The sequence below is a fragment of the Fusarium verticillioides genome, chromosome 4 (genome assembly GCF_000149555.1).
Source record: "Fusarium verticillioides 7600 chromosome 4, whole genome shotgun sequence".
Lineage (NCBI taxonomy): Eukaryota > Fungi > Ascomycota > Sordariomycetes > Hypocreales > Nectriaceae > Fusarium > Fusarium verticillioides.
The window spans coordinates 1,365,494-1,383,464 of record NC_031678.1 but is presented as its reverse complement, the minus strand read 5'-3'; the positions used below and the strand labels follow the sequence as shown (position 1 = coordinate 1,383,464).

The following is a 17,971-nucleotide window of genomic DNA, read 5'->3' as shown; positions in this document are numbered from 1 at the left end:
ATAGCTTCTACGTACCAATTAGTGAGTGACCCAATAAACAATAAATTACTTTACTATGTACTTCAGAAGCATATTCACTGCTGTAACAACTTTTATGTGATACCGTAGTATCTTTTCTTCTCATCTCACAATCCTCCAATCATCCGTGGCTCACTTACACCCAACCAGCACCCAATCTAATTCCTCCAGCCACTCATCTTACACGTTTTCGTAGTAATACCTAGTTCCGGGGTCATATTCAAGCAAGACCTCTGCTTCCATGGTATCAACCTGGGCAACAACTTGTTGCCAAAGGTAAATCTCAAAGGCTCCTGACATGATTGCAGGAACAGTGACGGCGCATCTGAAGGCTCCCTCACCTTCAGGACTTAGAATCATGACGAGATTACGCCCAGGCAGGCGATAGAATCCTGGAGTGTCGTCAGACGGATTCCAGCTAACCACCATTCCAGGCCGAAGACGCTCTTTGAATGGAGCGTCTGCCATCTCGGGTCTCGGGTCTTGGCTTGAAAGTCCCTGTTTTCCAGCTTCTTTCTCCGGCTTGGCGTCTTTCTGGCTCGTCTTTGGCTTGTTAGAGGCTCGCTGCGAATCGATGTGAAGACGCCAGAATTTAGCTTGGAAGGCGGTCGCTTGTTCGAGAGTGACGCCCGGAGTCTTGAGGCAGCGTGTGATGAACTCTGGAACCGGGAGCCGAAGAAGTTGGATACCCGTCTCTTTGGGTGCGAGAGCTGTAGGGGAAACGGGCGGGGTGCCAGACTGTAGATTAGCGACGTTAGCAAGTTGTTGTTACTGACAGCAAGCTAGCGCTCGATGACTTACGTTCTTGAGAATCCAGTCATGGAGCAGATCCTGGGGCCAGGTGCTTGGCTTTGAAGCATCATATTTCGGCACGGCAGCTTTAGGGACGGTGATTCTCAGCATTTCTCCGTATTTCAGCGTGTTCTTGGTAGCTCCAACGTCAAGGAAGCTTGGGTTGACACAGGCTACAACGACGGTTTTGCAGCTGCGCTCGGCAGCAGGATCAAAAACATGTTTCAGAACTTTAGTCAGAGCACTCTGCCGAAAAGGTACGTAGACCTTCTTGCCAGTGGCGAGACCTGCAGCGTCGACACTGGCTCTCCCCCGGATACAGTCCTTGAGCACAGAAAGACTAGCATTGATCTCTCGAGATTCTTTGATGCGCTGAGCTGAATGCTCGGTGACATCTCTTGCAGCTTCTGAGCCGGCAAGATCAATTAGATAGAGAAGCCCGTCGTCAGATTGAGGGAGCTCGGGGTTCTCGAGGCGAATCTTGCAGATAGCGTGCGAGCGGGACGAAGAGTCGTTCTTCTGCGTAGAGGCAGTCCGTCGGAAAGATGCCGCATTGTTGATGTGCTTGATCAATGTATCCGCATCTGTAACGTGATACTCTGAAGCTCCAGCGAGATGAGTCGATCCAAAGGAGTCCTCTAGGATAGAGATGGGTTTGCGAGCGTTGAGGAGATCAGAGGCTGAGTTACCTGCGAGTTCGATGATGGAGATAAAGATGTTCCGAGTGCCCTGAATATCACTCGAGAAGAGCGTTTCGGCGATGAGGCGCTCGAGGCCGCTGACAGTGTATGTTTTGCCTGAGCCTGTCTGGCCATAGGCGAACATGGTGCTAACACCGCCGCCCCATGCCCAAGGGACAAGAGGCTTGACGAGCTCTTCATAGATGTCTTCGGTTGTGTCTTCGGAGTTGAAGACCCTATCCACGCGATAGTTTGTAGACTTCCATCTATCAGTAACCCTTTCTATAGCTTTCCTTGTACGAGTTATCTTGTACTCACCACCAAAGGAGGAGGTCCCCTGACTGGTCTCCGCAGTTCGTGTAAGTCAATCACTCCAGGTGCGTTGTTTCGAGGAAAGGCGCCAATCAACTGTCCGCCTTCTTTCTCATCATCTAGCATCGGCCGAAGACGAGTAGCGATAGTGATGTCAGGGTTGGACTCTTCATTGCTGGTCTTTGGCTTGACAGGCGCCGGTTTGAAGCGATTCACCAGCTCCTGATAGCGTTGAGCATGATCAAGAAAGAATTGATCCATGGTTGCAATGAGAATCGTGAGATTAATGGGTATTAGAAACTGTGAGATTTTTGTTCTTGGCTAAAATCAATTTCTCTGTTGAGATACTCTCCTGATATATCTCTTCAAACATGTTGGTGCCTAAACGATGTGAACTGCAAGAACTACGGTGGCGCTCTGACCCAGCAACCCCTTATTACACGTTACAGGGCAGTTCTATGTAGATATTATTAAATATTGATAGTTATTTTGGCTGTTCCTGGCTGGACCAAGGTAGAAAAATTACTGTGGTACGCTATTTCGTTGTTGCGGTTGTGATATGTGCCACTTAACATGGTGCGTTTGAGCGCGCATCAAGAATGGCTTGTTGCCGCAAGCGCTCGTTAATTCTAACGTCCACTCCATTTAAACATAGATTTAGACATAGACTCGAACATAATTCACTATAGAGATCTTGCTCGTTGCTCTAACAGATTATTTAACAATAAGTATGTAGCAATGAATATGAAATCCAAAAGAGCTGAGGTTATTTCTCAAACCAAGCTACCCGGCATCATTCATATCCTGCATCAAGCCCAGCGATTACATGCCAGGCAGCTGTTTCAGGAACCGAATATATTATATGACATTTCAATTATCAATGAGCCATGTCTCTGAGTAGTTAGATTTGTTTTTTTTCTGCTGCCTGTTTATGCCTGTTCTATGGAATAGTATGTTTGTTGCTCCATGATAGAGTGGACTCACTACAGGCAACAGTTTAAAAACGGCACTATGCTTTAAACTACATTACAGTATTCGACTGATTCTGCTGTGGTAATCTCCCCGATTATATTGTCTCAGGCAATGAAATGGTCGTGTTATCTTTCTGATAATTTTGCAAATCTGTTGCTGTTGGGCCTTGTATCATGATCAACCGCAATCTACTGTAGCTCTTATAAATCACATTTGATCTCCTTCCTCGTTTCTCCTATCGTAGGAAACAATCCAAGTCAATATCCAAACCGCCTCGGAGACTCAATCACAATACACTTATGAAAGGCTTTGGCAGGAACGAAATCACTATGTGCGAAAGTCGGGTCACGGGCTGTCTCGAGCTCGTGACATTATATTGTATCGCCCAAGATGCACAGGCTAGTCACCAGTTCAAAGTGAGCTTACCAGTTTACAAAGCGCTTTCATACGAATGCTTCAGAATGCTTGTTATCTGGAGTTGATTCTTATTTAAGGATCTGATGGCCCCTTCTTTGGGAATGCTTCTGATTCAATTCAAGGGCTTCCCAAAGTACTAAGGATAGTTTCATACCATGGCAATAAAGCTTGAGGATCTTCCCGAGGGCATTGTAAACCTGACTAGATATTCATATCAAGTGATGACTTCCACTGTCAGATGTTCCATCAACAAGGAATTGTTTTTGGTTACAATAAATTCCAATCGCTTCTTGTTCATGAAGAATTATGAGATTGGTTCGGCTCCCTTTGCTTCTCTCAATTTTACAGCATATCTGAAATCCGCCTTACCAAGCTTGACCTTATAGGAGATTTGTCCCTGGGAGCATGATCTGTTATCAAGGCTTGCCGTCATGCACCTAAACACCTATTCTCATCTGCATCGAGAGACAAGCGATGAGTCTATGATACGATACCTTCGAAGTTACAGGGATAAGTCGCAGACACTTAGTCTACGGATGTCTTTCGGGTACTCAAGGCCATTAGAACCTGAATCACGCAGACATAACGCAAACACTGTAATTCCCACGCCTCGGGGTTTCTATTGTCAAACTCCACTGTAGAGATGCGAGAAAACCTTGCTACATGTTGCGCTTGTTATCCATTGCGTTTGAAGTCTGGTCGGGGGAATGGGGAAAAGCTCCTGTCATCACATCTACTACAACCGTCGCCCGACTCTCATTCATCTAGGTTGTACAGGGCGAGGTCGAGATCGAATGTAAGCTGAGCCACTTGTAAGACCTCAAAACAACATCTGGTGTCAATGGGAAACCCAGTTGTGTCATAAGCTCCCCGTGCAACGTTGACAAGCATCAGGTCTTACACGCCTGTTCAATACTGTATATCTCCGAGTCCCGTCTCCATTTTACGATCCGCGAATGTGTCAGCGCCTGCTATTACCAATGGATGCCAATGGGGGATGACATTTTGATGCGAATAGGATCTGCTGCCAAGATCACCGGAACCACCGAAGTCGTACAGCCGCAAAAGAGCCGTGGAAGATATCATATCCAACAGGAAAATATGACGCCAAGGCCAGAGTGACAACCATGTCATACAGGGCTATCTGATGATCCCCATCGCTGGTCGAGTATCAATGGCGGCGAATGATCCCCGACGACGCCTGGTGCCAGGTCGGATAGGAAAATTCGGTGTTTCGATCTGATCATGAGAGTAAGCTTTCAGCCTGAATCGACGATCCAGACCCCAATCAACACGTTGCGCCTTTGATTCCCCTTGCCCGAACAGCATGTCCAAGAATCCTACCCTAGGGGTAATGTGGTGGCAGAATCCCATGCCTCTCATCATGAGGAAATTGTATGTAGCGGATAAGAGCTTACCACAGCATAGTACACTCCCACGGCCGTTCATCGTTTATTCCAATGAAACGGTAATGCTTTCAGGTTAATTCCCCTGCCATCCATCACTGAAGGCCATGCCCAGAAACAATCTTCAGCAAGCTCAGAAATACGATAATACCTGTGATGCGTGCAGATGCTTGTGATAAAAGGGTCATGTCTTGTCGTCATTATTTCGGTGAAAAATCCCTTTGACGAGGATTTTGTAGATAATTGCTAGAAACTCATGGTTGTGATATCATCTGTTTGTAACGGTCAACGTAACCAACATCATGTATCCTTCTCAACAAAGAAAAGATCACAGTTGTGATATACATGGTCGCCCTATGGTTTCATCTGCCACATTGGTTGACAGATCTCGATCCATCCGAAAGCGCCAGGATTCAGTCAAAACGTCAAACCACTGGAAGCGAGTCTCATCATTGCCATCTCAGATATCCACCTGACGTCGCTCTTCCCTACCCTAGATTTGATGCAGTTCACACTTCTCTCAGACAAAGGCTTATCTTGAGCTGCCACACAACGACATCATCATCAGTGTCGTCATCTTCCAGAGCTCGCCTGTACATTAGACTGATTGGATGTCTGGATCAAGCCACCGTCCATCAGACTTGGCCATCAGCCTACCGCGTGTCGATCGCTGATCGTCCACCGCGCACCGAGACAGGCCGAAAGCCACAATCTGGAGACCCAGCACTGAGGAAGCGGAAAGCCTTCCGCCGTCAGATAGTGAAGAAACTTTTACCTTGGATAGCCACGATATGCCATCTCATCCCATCCCTTCTTCTGCGCTGCCTTCCCCGGATTTCCAGAAGTCTGCAATGCCACCCACCCCCACACAGAACGGCCGCACGCCAACACCAAGCGGTAAGGGAAATGACGGGAGCCAAATAAATGCAGGTTCAAGATCGTCCACCTCAAGCCCACTAGCCACTTGGCTTCTGAGACTGTTCCGTATCGAGAAGTAAAACTGCAATTACTTGAGACAGAAAACTCAAAGGTAAAGAAATTTCCCAACTCTCTTTGCCCTATGGCCAATGCTACCGGCCCTTCGTCGGTTTGTGTATCGACGCAGCTTGAGAATTACGTACAAGCGACGAATAAAACAGATAGGGGAGTAGGGAGTGAGCTTTCGAATGCCATTGCCAGCTGAATACCGCAAATTAGGTATCCACCTGTCTGACAAGCAAGACGTGTTGCGATGCCGCCTGAGGGCCATGAAGCGAGCTGATAGGACAGTTTTCGACGATATCAACGCGATGCACGTCGTTCGATAGCATGGTGACTTGCCATGCGGCACTGCGCTGCTAAGAACTATGCACCGTACCCATCTCTCTCGTTCCGTGTGGAGAAATGTTGCTTCGTCCGTTGTTAGAATTGCTCCGCCCCTCCAGGCCATCTCAAGCCATCACAGAAAGTCTGGGGAATGCGGGGGACGAATGGTGAGCATTCTCATGGTGATGACCGTCCCGCTTTGTCTGGAGGAATGCATACCGTATTCGAACGGTCGACGTAGAACTGAAAGAGCCAAGCTGCAGGCAGGATATCTTTATCAGCGTTCACGATTTCCGGAGCTTTGTTCGCGCACGAGACCCATATCAACCCGTCGTTTATGTGAATCAAGTGGAACTTTTGCACTATGAGAGCGGAGAGCCATATCACGCAGCGCGCCAACCCACGAGGTTCATGACTACCAAGGCATGCGTGTGTTTGCAAATGTGCTGGCGGTGACTTGATCAACTCCTTCATCATCAAATCTCGTAAATGGCCTTCTACAAACGTCCAAGCCCTGCATTAAAGGAGTGGTGTGGCTGATCTATGAACCACCATCATACTACTAAGGGCTCGGCCCTTTGCGGCTTGACGATTTTCCATACTCGGCACAAGGGACCTGAGAAGAATCGACTGTTGAAGCCGGACGAGCCAAGTCAGTGACGGTGAGAGTCCGAGACAAACAGCCCAAGTTGTTCATCGGGAGCCGAAACCTAAAAGACAGGCTAGTTGTGTGCATGAGGATACTCCGTACCTGGCCTGGCCATCCCCGCGCTGGCAATCTCATGACACACCAACACCAAGAGACGCGGGGTCGGTAGGGTTCTCCATCTTCTTGTCGGGGTTGTTGGAGATCAAGGGTGGCTGCCAAAGAACTTGGCTAGACGCGTTGGGAATGCCCCCTGGCCCGACTTTTAGTCAAAACAGCAATACTATTACGTGATAATAAACTATGTCCAGCACGTGAAGACGAGATTGAATGAAGCCGACATCAAAACTGGTCGGTAGCTGTACGCCCAGTTTGCGGGGAAATCTGGGGACGTGGAGACGATACTTTCAGTACCCTTTCATGAGAGATTTCAGGGACTTGTGGTTGCTTGCATGGCTTTGGGGTTTCTGGATGTCGATCAAAGCCGTTGTCATGAATTCTTCGGGCCCTAGACCTTTCAGGCAGATGGCCAGGGGAGCCTCGGCTCACGATAAACCAGGGTGAGATTTGCTTTTTGAACCCTAGTCCCGTTTGTCCAAACTCCAAACTGTTTCAATCGGTCAGTGGCAGGCTAACTTGCTAGACTTTGATATCATGATCCCTAAAAGCCTCAGCACTATGAAAAGCTTGACGAGTAGCCATGATGTGTACCTGAGTCGAGGGGACCGATCATAGCCGACAGACATCCTACCACACCAGAATAGACCAAGCCTTCAGCCTAGCAGCCTTCAAATCAACGTGAATGGCCCAATCGAAACTAGCAGTGGTTCGCCCGGAGCAGTCGGGTCACCGTCCTGGTATAATTCAGGACCAATCTTGATTCGCTCACCATTACCTTACCAGCAACGTAGCATTCAAGCTCATCTCAGGCTTGTGGCAAATCGGACATGAACCCCAACGCGTCAATGTCGGTTGCCTCCCTCGTAAAGCGATATCAGAATCCATGAGTCGCCGGAAGACAACATAAAGAATGGCGGAATTACCCATTGCCACAAATCTTTTTTTCGCAATATCATAGCTGTGTTAGTGGTTGATGGGAGCAGACCGACTTCTCATCAGCCTAGCTCAATAGCCGCGTGAAGCAGACATGGGGAACTCGCTTAAGCAGGGGTTGTGCAAGCAAGCGGCTCGAATTGAAGCAGTGTGAAGACACCGTCAGCTCCTGTCGGACATTTGTGTCTCGGGTATTGGCGAAGAGCGTTTTCAACAAGGATTAGGCATGATTGCGCGAATAAAGGATAAGGAAGGGCCTGTACCCAACTCGGTTGAAGAAAAATGATTGCCTCGAGGTTTTCGTACACCTTAATCTGCTTTGCATTCAATGCCTATCAGCTGTCAGGTAAAGCGTAGTATACAACTCGGGTGAGTGGGAATCCGATCGAAAAATAGACATTCAGATGCGAGCCAAGACGTAAAACGATACCGAGGCGGTGATTAGAACCGAAAATAGCTTGTTCCTAGTATCATAATGAGATGCGACTACTCCGTATGACCAAAGGCTTGAGACAGTCTTGGGTCCCTAGTTCAACTTGGGCCTTGGACTGCTCTAGTTTTTCGTAATGTAGCGCTTGCTTCTTAATTTTCCAGCGATGAGAAACGAGACACTCATCAATCGCATCAGCAGCCAATGAAAAGAGACTATCGTGACTGAATAAGGTTGATGAGCCGGCGACAGGGACCGTGATGACCGAGACCTGATTGGCATGGATATGCCTCGCTGTCAGTGAGAGTGGTTACGGCTTCTAAGCGCCCCCCTGTCCCTCTGGGAGAGATTGGTACATTGTGCTGGGAGAAGCAGAACAGAGGGCTTTTTGCAAAGTGCGAGGCTTAGACCCTAGCTTGGCTTCCATGCAGCATCGTTCGGTCCTTCTAACGCACGATTTTATCGTTTAGTATATGCGGCTAGAAGCAAGACCAAGCTTGGTTCGGAATAGCTACTAATGTAGACCCTTGCCGCCCCCGCACACCGTCCCTGTCGATACCTTGGATTGACTGGCTTGTGTGTTGATTGATTGCTTCAAAACAAGAGGCGCCGGTAGTCGTCTCCAGGTCACGGCATTCAATCATTGAAGTGTTATGACCTGTCCGTACTGTATATGGTTGTATGTAGTCTTTACCGCGTCGTCCGCTGAGAAAAAACCACTTCACTCCAGTACTCTGTCGCAGCCACTGTTGTCACCGTGCGTTTGTTTTGAAGCAGGGGTATCTCGCAGGGCTTGACGACGAGCGATTGCCAACATTTGCAAACGCATGTTTGATGATCCGACCCTTTTTGTAGGTATTGCATGTCAAGCAGTTACTGATAGCCCACATAGTGTCTTTAGGGACAAGTCCAGTGAATCTTGGCTTCCAGCGGAGGAAGATAAGAGTTTTGCCTAGTACTGTCGGTGAGCGGAAGGTCCGGCGTCAAGACGTTTTGCAATGAATAAGTTCTCCATTAATAGTGTTGTTTCCAACCAGCCTTGAGTTTTCAAAAATTCAAGGGTTAGGATAAGCGTCGGGGTCGGATTTGCAGGGACCAGCTCTCGTTCAAGGGCTCTGTGCAAGGAACTCTTGAAATGGCGATGAAAAGAGTTGAGATCAGCCTGAAAGAGTTCATGCATCTGTATCGAGTTTACAGATTAGTGACGATCACGTTTAGGAGACTCTTTATTTGGTCCGCTTGTGTCTCAAGTCTTGCTTTCACATCTGCATTCCAGGAATGTGCCCCAAGCCCTGTCGTGTTCGGGCTCCCAACCTTCGGGTTGATCCCGGTTTAGTGGACATTTTCCTAATCCCTGACCGAAGGATCGGTATTCTTGTAGACACCGATGAAACTCTGCAGCTCTCCACGAATGCAGCCGCTAAAGCTGACCTGCGCAAGATGATCACTGCCTTATCGGCTCCTGATAGTGTATGTTTGAGATTGGTCCTCTCTCGGGACCGGCCGACACTTACGAGCAGCGTCGGATTGGATTTGAGCAGTACCGAGCTGGCTCTGACCCTGAAGATAGAAGAGCCGAACTGTAGTCGATCACAGATGGTATCAATATAAGCTAAACCGTACCGCGCAACGATGAGAAATGACCACAGCGTAAGTTTATGGTTGTGTAGTAACGGCGAAACGGCTGGAGTGCCTAACCGAAAGAATGTCTATGCAGTCTTCTGTCCTTGTTGTGTGATGTGATGCGTACCACCAACCAGGGGACTATTGTCAAGCCGCCAAGGCGTCGAGCAAGGCTTCTGATAACCCCCGCGGTTAGGCCAACTGCGACCATAAACGTACGTAAGGAGTGATAGGGTCGGTGGGTGGGATGTTGATGTTCTAGAAATGTGGCTGCGACGCTTAAAGCTTCGAAATCTAGGGAGGGTTGCTTCGTCGAATTTGCAGACATGCATGGTGAAGCACATTCGGATGTGGTGGAGAGTAGTGCTTCACAGTTCACGATAACTAGTGCAGGGCAGTTCAAATCTCATGGTGGTGTGACGCGACAGTGTAGAGCATACGATCCCTAATAGCTGGACACTGGACACTTTTGAAAAGTGCTTCGCATGGATACGTGTTACTAGACGGGGCAATGATGGCAACCGTTGCAAATGGCTAAGGACAGCGTTGTGCGTAGTGGTGTTGAGGTGGTTCCAGATGACGAGAGAGGCGTGCATAGGTGTGTGGCTGTCTGCCCTCAGTGCGATGGTAGCATCCATCTCTTGCATGCAAGCAACCACTTTCTTGGAATCGCTGAAGTGTGAAATCTTGGAAGTTCGAGACCCATTTGTATGTAATGGGAATATTTATCAGTAACACAAACTTTGTTGAGTCCTGTAAAGATTGAGAATGTGCTGTGATTCTACACCCGGCATTCCATCCTCCTGTCCTTGAAACCCTCGGGTTTCTCGGCCGAGGAGACGTGGGCCATCAAGCTCTGGGAGACTGATACTTCCTCTGGGACTTGATGGTCTCGGGCTCCATCTGTAAATTGAGAAGGGATCATATCGCAATTCTAGACCGAATGGAAGATGCTGGCGAGCCAAGTAAACAGACTTACACAGCAGATAAATTGTCTCCGAAGTTGTGAGTCCATAAATGATGTAAGTGAACGGGCGCAATTCAGCACGAGAGAGGGTCGAGTGGGGGGAACCAGCAAGGGCTGTTGACTGCATGGACCAAGACGGTTGAAGTTAGACAGCGCCTAACTAGTCTGTAGTCTGTGTGACATGGCTGAAGAAGTCTGGTGGAAGAATGCATAGAAGCTCTGACAAGCCTAAACTGCTTCTGAGGCGCCGCCACGGTTGACCGCTAAGCAACTGGGTGATTAGCCTCGTCGTGACTAATTGGTCTCAGGATCAACCGCTAAGAGACATGTACCGCAATGTCCCAGTCCGTGGTATTGCCGCCATTCGAGTTGCTTGTCATCATATTCATGGCGTGAGTTGACAATGGTCAGATAAACCGAGCAGTCGGATCAAATCTCTATGTTTCCGACATAGCTATGATTGTTCAGTTATCAGTGAGGGATGTCCTGCTTGTCTCAAAGCATGGGGGTAATCAGCCCTGTTCATGTCATCCATCCTGGGCCACGGTTTGCCATGTGCTGTGCGCGGTTGTCTTGCGTGTGATCCTGCGGGGTGAGAGGTTCGTTGGTTCCACTGCTTCTCACCAGCTTGGCCTTGGGCAGCCAGGGGAATTGAAGATGTGTGGTAAGGTGAAGTGGAAGGCGGCCAGCAAACGCGGATGTAGGACTCGAGCGGATACTCGTTTCGAGGTTCGACGTCGCCAACCTGGCAAAACTGCAGGAAAGGCTGGCTCTGGAGCCTCTGGATAATATCTTTCATGACGGCGTTGTTGCCAGATGAATGTTAGCATCTGTGTCGTGCTGTTGTAGACAATAGGCCCCCTGTTCTTAACAGATTTGCACAATGAAATGCCGGCACGGTTGGCCTTACAAGATCCACGGTTGCAAGCGCAAGCGAGCTCGAACCGAGGTGATTTCAAGATTGACTGATGCTTCTATCGTCTGCTGCTGTTGTTGCTGTTGCTGCTGCTCCTCCTCGTCTGCCTGCCTCTCCACTCTAGCCACTGTAAGGAGGCAGCGACCTAGGTGGCTAACGCACGCAGCTAGCAGGATTAACTGTGAGCCTTGGCAACCCCAGGCTGCTTGGCCCTTTTGCTTCTGAGAGGCGGGGAGATTTTTGTTTTGTCACAGCGCGAGTGGTCAAGCTGTCGATAATGGATGCATGGGGAGTGGATGAGGTTGTCTTCAGTGGAGATGGAGATGGTTAAGACGAAGGAATGGGCATTTCTGATTGGGCTGTCACGTTGCAAAAGGACCTGACCTGACCACGGAGCCCCGGGAGTGGATCGCTTTAGCGCCTACGGTTGTGGATATGCAACTGCAACTGCAAATGCAAATGCAGCGGATGATTTTAAGGTGCACCCGGCGGCGGTTTTGTCACCCTTGTCGCTACATGGATCCAGGATGTCTGTATGCAAGTCTCCTTGTCTGGTGCATCCCGGCCTGTCTTGGCTCTTTTGTCGCTTGAGATAGCTACCTAGCTCGCACGCAATAAAGATCTTTTGTTTCCATTACGGATATGATAACGGATATCTTATCTTGTTGTCGTCAGGAACCATTTCGAACCTGCATCTGTCGATGCTATGTGATCGACAACTGCCAAGAGCCACGGCATCGTTCGTCTAGTATGGAGTACTGTCTGCTGTAGTGTATACCTAGGTAGTGACAACCAGTGACAGTGGGAGAAGTTGACTTATCGCAGCCTCGTCGGCGATTCCGAGAATGTCTGAGAGATAAGTATCTTACCTCCAGTCTACAGTCTGAACTGACCTTTACAACAGAAAGGTGGAAAAAGCTTGGACAGATTGAATTTGAAGCCTCTTTTCCCCCTGAGTTCTTCGAATTTTTCTTCTGCTCCCATAGCGTCAAACTACTTGCGCACCAGACTATCTACGGTGTCAGTGTCAGTATCCAGGTTCCTTCTTGATCTTAGCCCCAAACCGTCACTCTGCCAGCCCGTTGTGTCATGTATGATGAGCTACCTAGACTGGAAGCATAGACCTATGCCGGAACAAAGCTCCTTACAGAGTTTACAAGACTGGATTGAGCCTCAGGTGTCCTTCGGCCGTATACCGTTGGCACGTCGGCTCCAGACGGGTTTTCTAGACGAGAGGATGCTACGTGACAAGCCACAAAGAGGAACAAAACTTGCCCAATTCTCCCACATTACTTGGGCTCCCTTGCAAATCTTGGATATTCACGCATCAATCTTAACTCATCTCTAGTTATTACCGGCGGCTTTTATGCTTTGAGGCTCTATTCCCTTTGCGCAATCGTCCCCGACTTGGCGCTCGCTGCACTCTTTGCCGAACTTGGCCTAGATTTTCAACCTTGTCTCGAGTGCTCCCTTGTCCGCGACGACGATTACAGTACAGAATAAGAGTTTCGTGAGTCCAATCTGCCCAAGATCCGAGAGTTGGGGGGGAACTCGGGCGGAAGAGAGCGAGTGAGACCTTACTCTACAAGGGACGGACTCGATGAACATGGGCTGGCCAACCCAGGTAGTGTGGGAACGGTCAAGGGCAGTTATACCGGTGTATATACAGCGCTAGGGGTGCCTCACAGCGCTATACCGACGGCCACTAAACCGCTCATGGAGGTCAAGCCGGGGGGGCTTAACCCCCGTAGGCCGCCGAACGATGGGAGGTTCTATCCATCCAACTTGGGGCGAGTGCTTGCTGGACTGGCTTACCCCAAAGACTTACAGGGTCTGCAGGCGAAGAATGAACCACTTTCCTGGGGCTAGAGATAGATACTTACGACTGCTCACATTCCATATGACAAACAAGGTATCTTAACCGTAATCAACTTGTTTGGTTGCAATTGCACTTGCCATTTCGTACTAGTAGCGGAGTAGCCACGCCCACGCAATCTTCGATCCCGCCCCTCCCCTCCATCCTCCCGTCATTGTGAGTGAGGTTTTCCTTGGTTCCTCAGGTCGCCGTCTCTCCATATTCTCTCTTCCTCTTCTCCAAACAACGACGTACCCTAACGTACGTAGTAGTATGGAGGGGGCCCGCGCTGCCGCTATCTACTGCAAACTACATACATCACCGCCAGCACCGGCCAAGACACACCGAGAGAGAGATTGAGATTGGACTGGGTCCGTTGAGACTGAAACCATTTTCTTATTGCCAGGGGAATCCCTTCTGTGTGTGGTTGTCACTGGTTAACCTATTCTGCTCCTCTAGTCTACCTCGGCCGAAATGGAGATGGCATCCAAGGATCCCCCGCTGATCATCGCAAAAAAAGACACGCTTGCTTGGGTTTGGGATGATGATGCCAACGCCAGAGCCAGAGCTAGAGCAAAGACAAGCCAGAGCTAACGGTGCCCCCATCATGGCATGGGAGTCGTCCATCCCCCTTCCATCCCCCTCTCTCCACTCCCGTCTCTCATCAGACGTCCCGCTCTCTCGATCTTAAACGTGCCTATCTGCAGTAGGTACATCACTACGCTATTTCACGCTACCACTCCTTGTAATGACCTTCACCCACACCCCTCACTCTCCCTGCACCCCTCGAGTGCACTGCTCCCCATCATGATCCCTGCCGCGGCTTCAGGGTCTTGTTGCTGCTCTCAAGTACTGGGCGATACCCTCCTCGGTCTCTGAACACCCCTCGCCTCTTCTATCTGGTCTTCATCTTGCCTTATACCGTCCTAGAGCGCCACTTCCATATTCATACCCTGTTCCTGAAGACTTCATTCATACTTTAACATAGTGCTTCCACCGTTTCTAAGATCTCCCTGTTGTCTATACTCTTATGAGTTCCTTATATCCAAAGCCTTTAACTACACCACTACTCCACCACCAACTTGACCTCGACTCTTGTCAACATACACATTAACTTGACTCAACTTGGTTATATATATACCTTGACCTCGACAACTCTCTTAACACACCCATTCACCTCTTACACACTTCACCCCTTCAACTTCACGAACATGACAGCCGCCATGTCACAACCGACCGTCACGGTCAAAGATCCCTCTGCAGTACGAAAGCGCAGAAGACGTGCTCCTGCTGGTGGCGCTTCTGATGATTGTTTCTCTTGCTCCAAGAAGAACATCAAGTGTGACCGTAGAAGACCATACTGCTCTCAGTGTCTCGAGGTTGGCAGTGAATGTTCTGGTTATAAAACACAACTTACTTGGGGAGTTGGCGTGGCCAGTCGAGGCAAGCTTCGTGGTTTGTCTCTGCCCATTGCCAAAGCTCCTCCTGTTACTCGTGAACCTAGGAAACAGTCGACTGCATCATCAAGAAGCTTTGCCATTGCTCGTTCAGGTACGGAAGATGAAGTCAGCCGTATGCGCCAAGGTCCCATTGATATTCCTGCAGTGACACAAGTCGCTTCTGCCCCTACAACACCATTTGCCATGGCAGGATACGACTACCTCTCTATCCCCCATCCTGAGCATGCAGCCCCTATCCACCAAGGAAACTGGGGTTCGGTCAACTATTCTCCCGCTCAAGAAACAGCACACAATCTGCATCGATTCCCGGTGCCTCTTGTCACAGAGAACCTCTCATCTTCTATCGATCCCCTTACTCCCGACGTTGGCTATGTATCGCCTATGAGCCAGTCTTATACCAGAGACGACGTCTCTTATGTCCACAGCCCTTCCTACATGTACGACAGCTATACAACCGGCACTAGCTCCCCTGGCCCTCAGAGCCCCCCAGCATCCCTCTACGCCGAACACACAAGGACCTTTGCCCCGACCTCATGCCCCAGTCTCGCCCATGCTCCTTCAGAAATGAGCTCCAGCCTTCACTCGCATACCGACACCTTTGACTCGCAAATGGGCAATAGGATGGTTCGAGATTGTGATTCATTCGGTAAGCCCAGATGGAACCAATGACTTCCTTTGGTTCTAACGTGCGCAGGCGTGCCTGAAGTCGATACATATGGCGCCAGCTACAGCTCGATGCCGATCTCCTGGCAGTCTCCATCGATGCAAGATGAAGATGTTAAATCTCATCATTCGGACTTTGCTCCCTCGGGTTGGCCAACCGCTTCCGAAAATCATTCTGTTCATGTGAGCCAGGACCTCATCTCCAAGATGCCCTTTTTCATGGATTACTACGAGAATATCATGTGTCCCTCCATGGTCTTTATCGACGGGCCACACAACCCATTTCGAGACCATATTCTGCGACTAGCTGTAAACAGCCAGAGTTTGAGCCATGCAATTTGTGCTCTTGCATCCTGCAATCTCCGCATGAAGAGGAAACTGAGTCTCGGACGTGATACACGAGATCTTTCTGAGAAGTTGATGGCTGACAAACATGCCGCCGAAGCCATGGCAGACACTCAGTCCGACGACCTGTCCCTCGCCGAGGAATACCAACACCGTAACCTGGCTGTGCACCTATTAAACGAGCAACTAAACGACCGGACCAAAGCAATTCACGATTCAGTCCTTGCTACGATCCTCCTACTATGTCATTACCGCATGGTTGAGTCCGGTATCGCCAAATTCCATACTCAGTTTGCTGGTGTCAGCAAGATTCTTGCTCTTCGAACTCAGCATCTTGCAACATCTAGCAATTCTGCCTGGATGGAGGCTATTTTCAACTACTTTGACGCCATCTCTGCCAGCATCAACGAGCGCGAGTCCCAAGTGTATCCCGGTTTCAGTGGGGTGTCAGACTCTCAACTCTTGCCTGTTGGGGCCGAGAACCTGGTGGGGTGTGACCGCGAGCTCTTCAAGACCATCAGCAGACTCGGACGCCTGAATTTACTGTCTCAGAATCGCTCCGTACGAAAGGCAGCTGCCGCGTATGGAGCTCAGGAAGTGCCTGAGCGATCTCCGTCCTTGTCTTACATCTCCCCACTAGGTCACGCTCGGCGAGAATCTCTCACAGGGTTTAATGTGAACGATCAGATAGGGGACATGAGCAATGTCACTAGCCATGGTCTCGGTGACGGGCGATCAAACACGGCAGTCCATGAGGACCGAACAACTGCGCCAATAAGTGCCCCAGGCCTAGCCCCGGCGACGTCCTACGAAGAAGGTCGCTCCTTGTTTTGGCATGAGTGGAAAGAAGCACGACTGGCTCTCCAAAATTGGAACTTCGATGCTCCCGGGGTCAGCGCCTCACTTCCTGAGCCCTGTACACAGAGTCAACTACGAGACCTGGAATCACTGTCCGAGGCTTTCCGCTATGCCGCCCTGTTATACACGGAGCGACTAGTGAGCCCATCGCTACCTTCAGGCCACCAGAGTATCCAGAGCCTTGTCAGCCAGGTGGTCTATTACGCAACGAACCTGGACACAGGAAGTAGCGCCGAGAAGTTTCTACTCTGGCCACTTTTCGTTGCGGGCTGTGAGTGTGTCAACGAATTACAGCAAAACATGGTGCGGTCCAAGTGTCGTGATATCATGTTCCGTTCTGGTTACATGAACAACTTGGCGGCTCTAGAGGTGCTAGAGAAATTATGGGCCCAAGATTGGGCGGGAGGAGAGCCGTTGATGTTGGGGACCAGGACCGGGGATCAACGCGGACCGTTCAACTGGACCAAATGCATCGGGGGGCCCGGAGTGGAGGTGGAGTGGATCATGTTTTGATGTGCAGGGATGTTCGGCGATTGACATGTGAAGGCGTTTGTGCTCGGACTGGACTGGATTGAACTGGGCTGAGATGATGGGATGGGATGGGAATCAGGGATTTGGATCAAGTTTGCAAGGGGCTGTCATGAATTGCAGACAGGCATGCGTGGGTAGGGGTTGGTGAAGTTGGCCGGCCTTGTTAGCCTAATGGTGGTGAGCGTGTGTCATATTCGGATTCGGGACTACTGTGGGATCAAGTTTGGGAGTTTTAGCTTGATGAAGAGGCTAGCATCTTGTATTATGTAACGCAGGCAACGCAACACAACAGCATACGGAAACGGTTACGTTAGAAAGGAAGCAAGGCGTTTCGGTTTAGCATTGGGCATTAGGACAGACCTTCTGGAGTTTGGGTACGTACTGAATATGGTCCAAAGAGACCGAGATTAAAACGAGTATTCATTCACCTGAAAAGTGTCAAACTGCCACTTCTGTTAGTCAATGATAAAGGAGAGTGACCCTCACATCCAGGATATGCCGAGGGTGCTAGTGAAGCCATTGTGAAAGACGATGCAGGATTTGGCAGTTGCAAAGACGTTACAGGGCTGGGCTAGGTAGAATACAGCCTCTAATTTTCAGCCTCCTTTTTTTTTAATTCCCAGCTACGTACTCTAACTAGGTTTTACTGTACCACCACGTAGTCTGTAGTACTCCTAAAAGCGAAAGGTCAGAGTCTGGCTTGCAGCGGCGCCACCGCGGGT

The 17,971-nt window shown here is 49.6% G+C and overlaps 5 protein-coding genes across 8 annotated transcripts; 2 read left to right on the top strand and 3 right to left on the bottom strand.

Annotated features, from left to right (window-relative positions):
- Positions 1-198: 198 nt before the first annotated feature.
- FVEG_04789 (hypothetical protein) lies at positions 199-2,063 on the bottom strand (the record flags this gene model as incomplete). The annotated part of the gene is made up of 3 exons (XM_018892675.1): positions 199-756; positions 820-1,749; positions 1,809-2,063. 3 exons carry the CDS (start codon positions 2,061-2,063, stop codon positions 199-201), a joined length of 1,743 nt encoding a protein of 580 aa, XP_018749410.1.
- Positions 2,064-3,783: 1,720 nt separating this feature from the next.
- Positions 3,784-10,070, bottom strand: FVEG_15543 (hypothetical protein). 2 transcript variants are annotated; one of them, XM_018904682.1, is made up of 3 exons: positions 7,260-10,070; positions 4,610-7,209; positions 3,784-4,430 (listed from the first exon to the last, which is right to left on the bottom strand). In XM_018904682.1, exon 2 carries the CDS (start codon positions 6,024-6,026, stop codon positions 5,622-5,624), a length of 405 nt encoding a protein of 134 aa, XP_018749408.1. In that variant the 5' UTR covers positions 6,027-7,209; positions 7,260-10,070; the 3' UTR covers positions 3,784-4,430; positions 4,610-5,621. The 2 variants fall into 2 exon arrangements, with proteins under 2 accessions (XP_018749408.1, XP_018749407.1); XM_018904681.1 differs by having other exon boundaries at positions 4,610-10,070.
- On the top strand, positions 6,446-6,562 carry FVEG_15544 (hypothetical protein; the record flags this gene model as incomplete). Its single annotated transcript, XM_018904683.1, has 1 exon — positions 6,446-6,562. One exon carries the CDS (start codon positions 6,446-6,448, stop codon positions 6,560-6,562), a length of 117 nt encoding a protein of 38 aa, XP_018749409.1.
- Positions 10,071-10,325: 255 nt separating the features above from the next.
- Positions 10,326-11,783, bottom strand: FVEG_15542 (hypothetical protein). The gene has a single exon (XM_018904680.1). It carries the CDS (start codon positions 10,746-10,748, stop codon positions 10,383-10,385), a length of 366 nt encoding a protein of 121 aa, XP_018749406.1. The 5' UTR covers positions 10,749-11,783; the 3' UTR covers positions 10,326-10,382.
- A 1,778-nt stretch (positions 11,784-13,561) lies between these two features.
- FVEG_04788 (hypothetical protein) lies at positions 13,562-17,730 on the top strand. Of its 3 annotated transcripts, none has more exons than XM_018892674.1 (3): positions 13,570-14,943; positions 14,998-15,498; positions 15,547-17,668. In XM_018892674.1, exons 1-3 carry the CDS (start codon positions 14,604-14,606, stop codon positions 17,229-17,231), a joined length of 2,526 nt encoding a protein of 841 aa, XP_018749405.1. In that variant the 5' UTR covers positions 13,570-14,603; the 3' UTR covers positions 17,232-17,668. The 3 variants fall into 3 exon arrangements, with proteins under 3 accessions (XP_018749403.1, XP_018749405.1, XP_018749404.1); XM_018892673.1 differs by having other exon boundaries at positions 13,639-13,763; positions 13,852-15,498; XM_018892672.1 differs by having other exon boundaries at positions 13,562-15,498; positions 15,547-17,730.
- Positions 17,731-17,971: the final 241 nt, after the last annotated feature.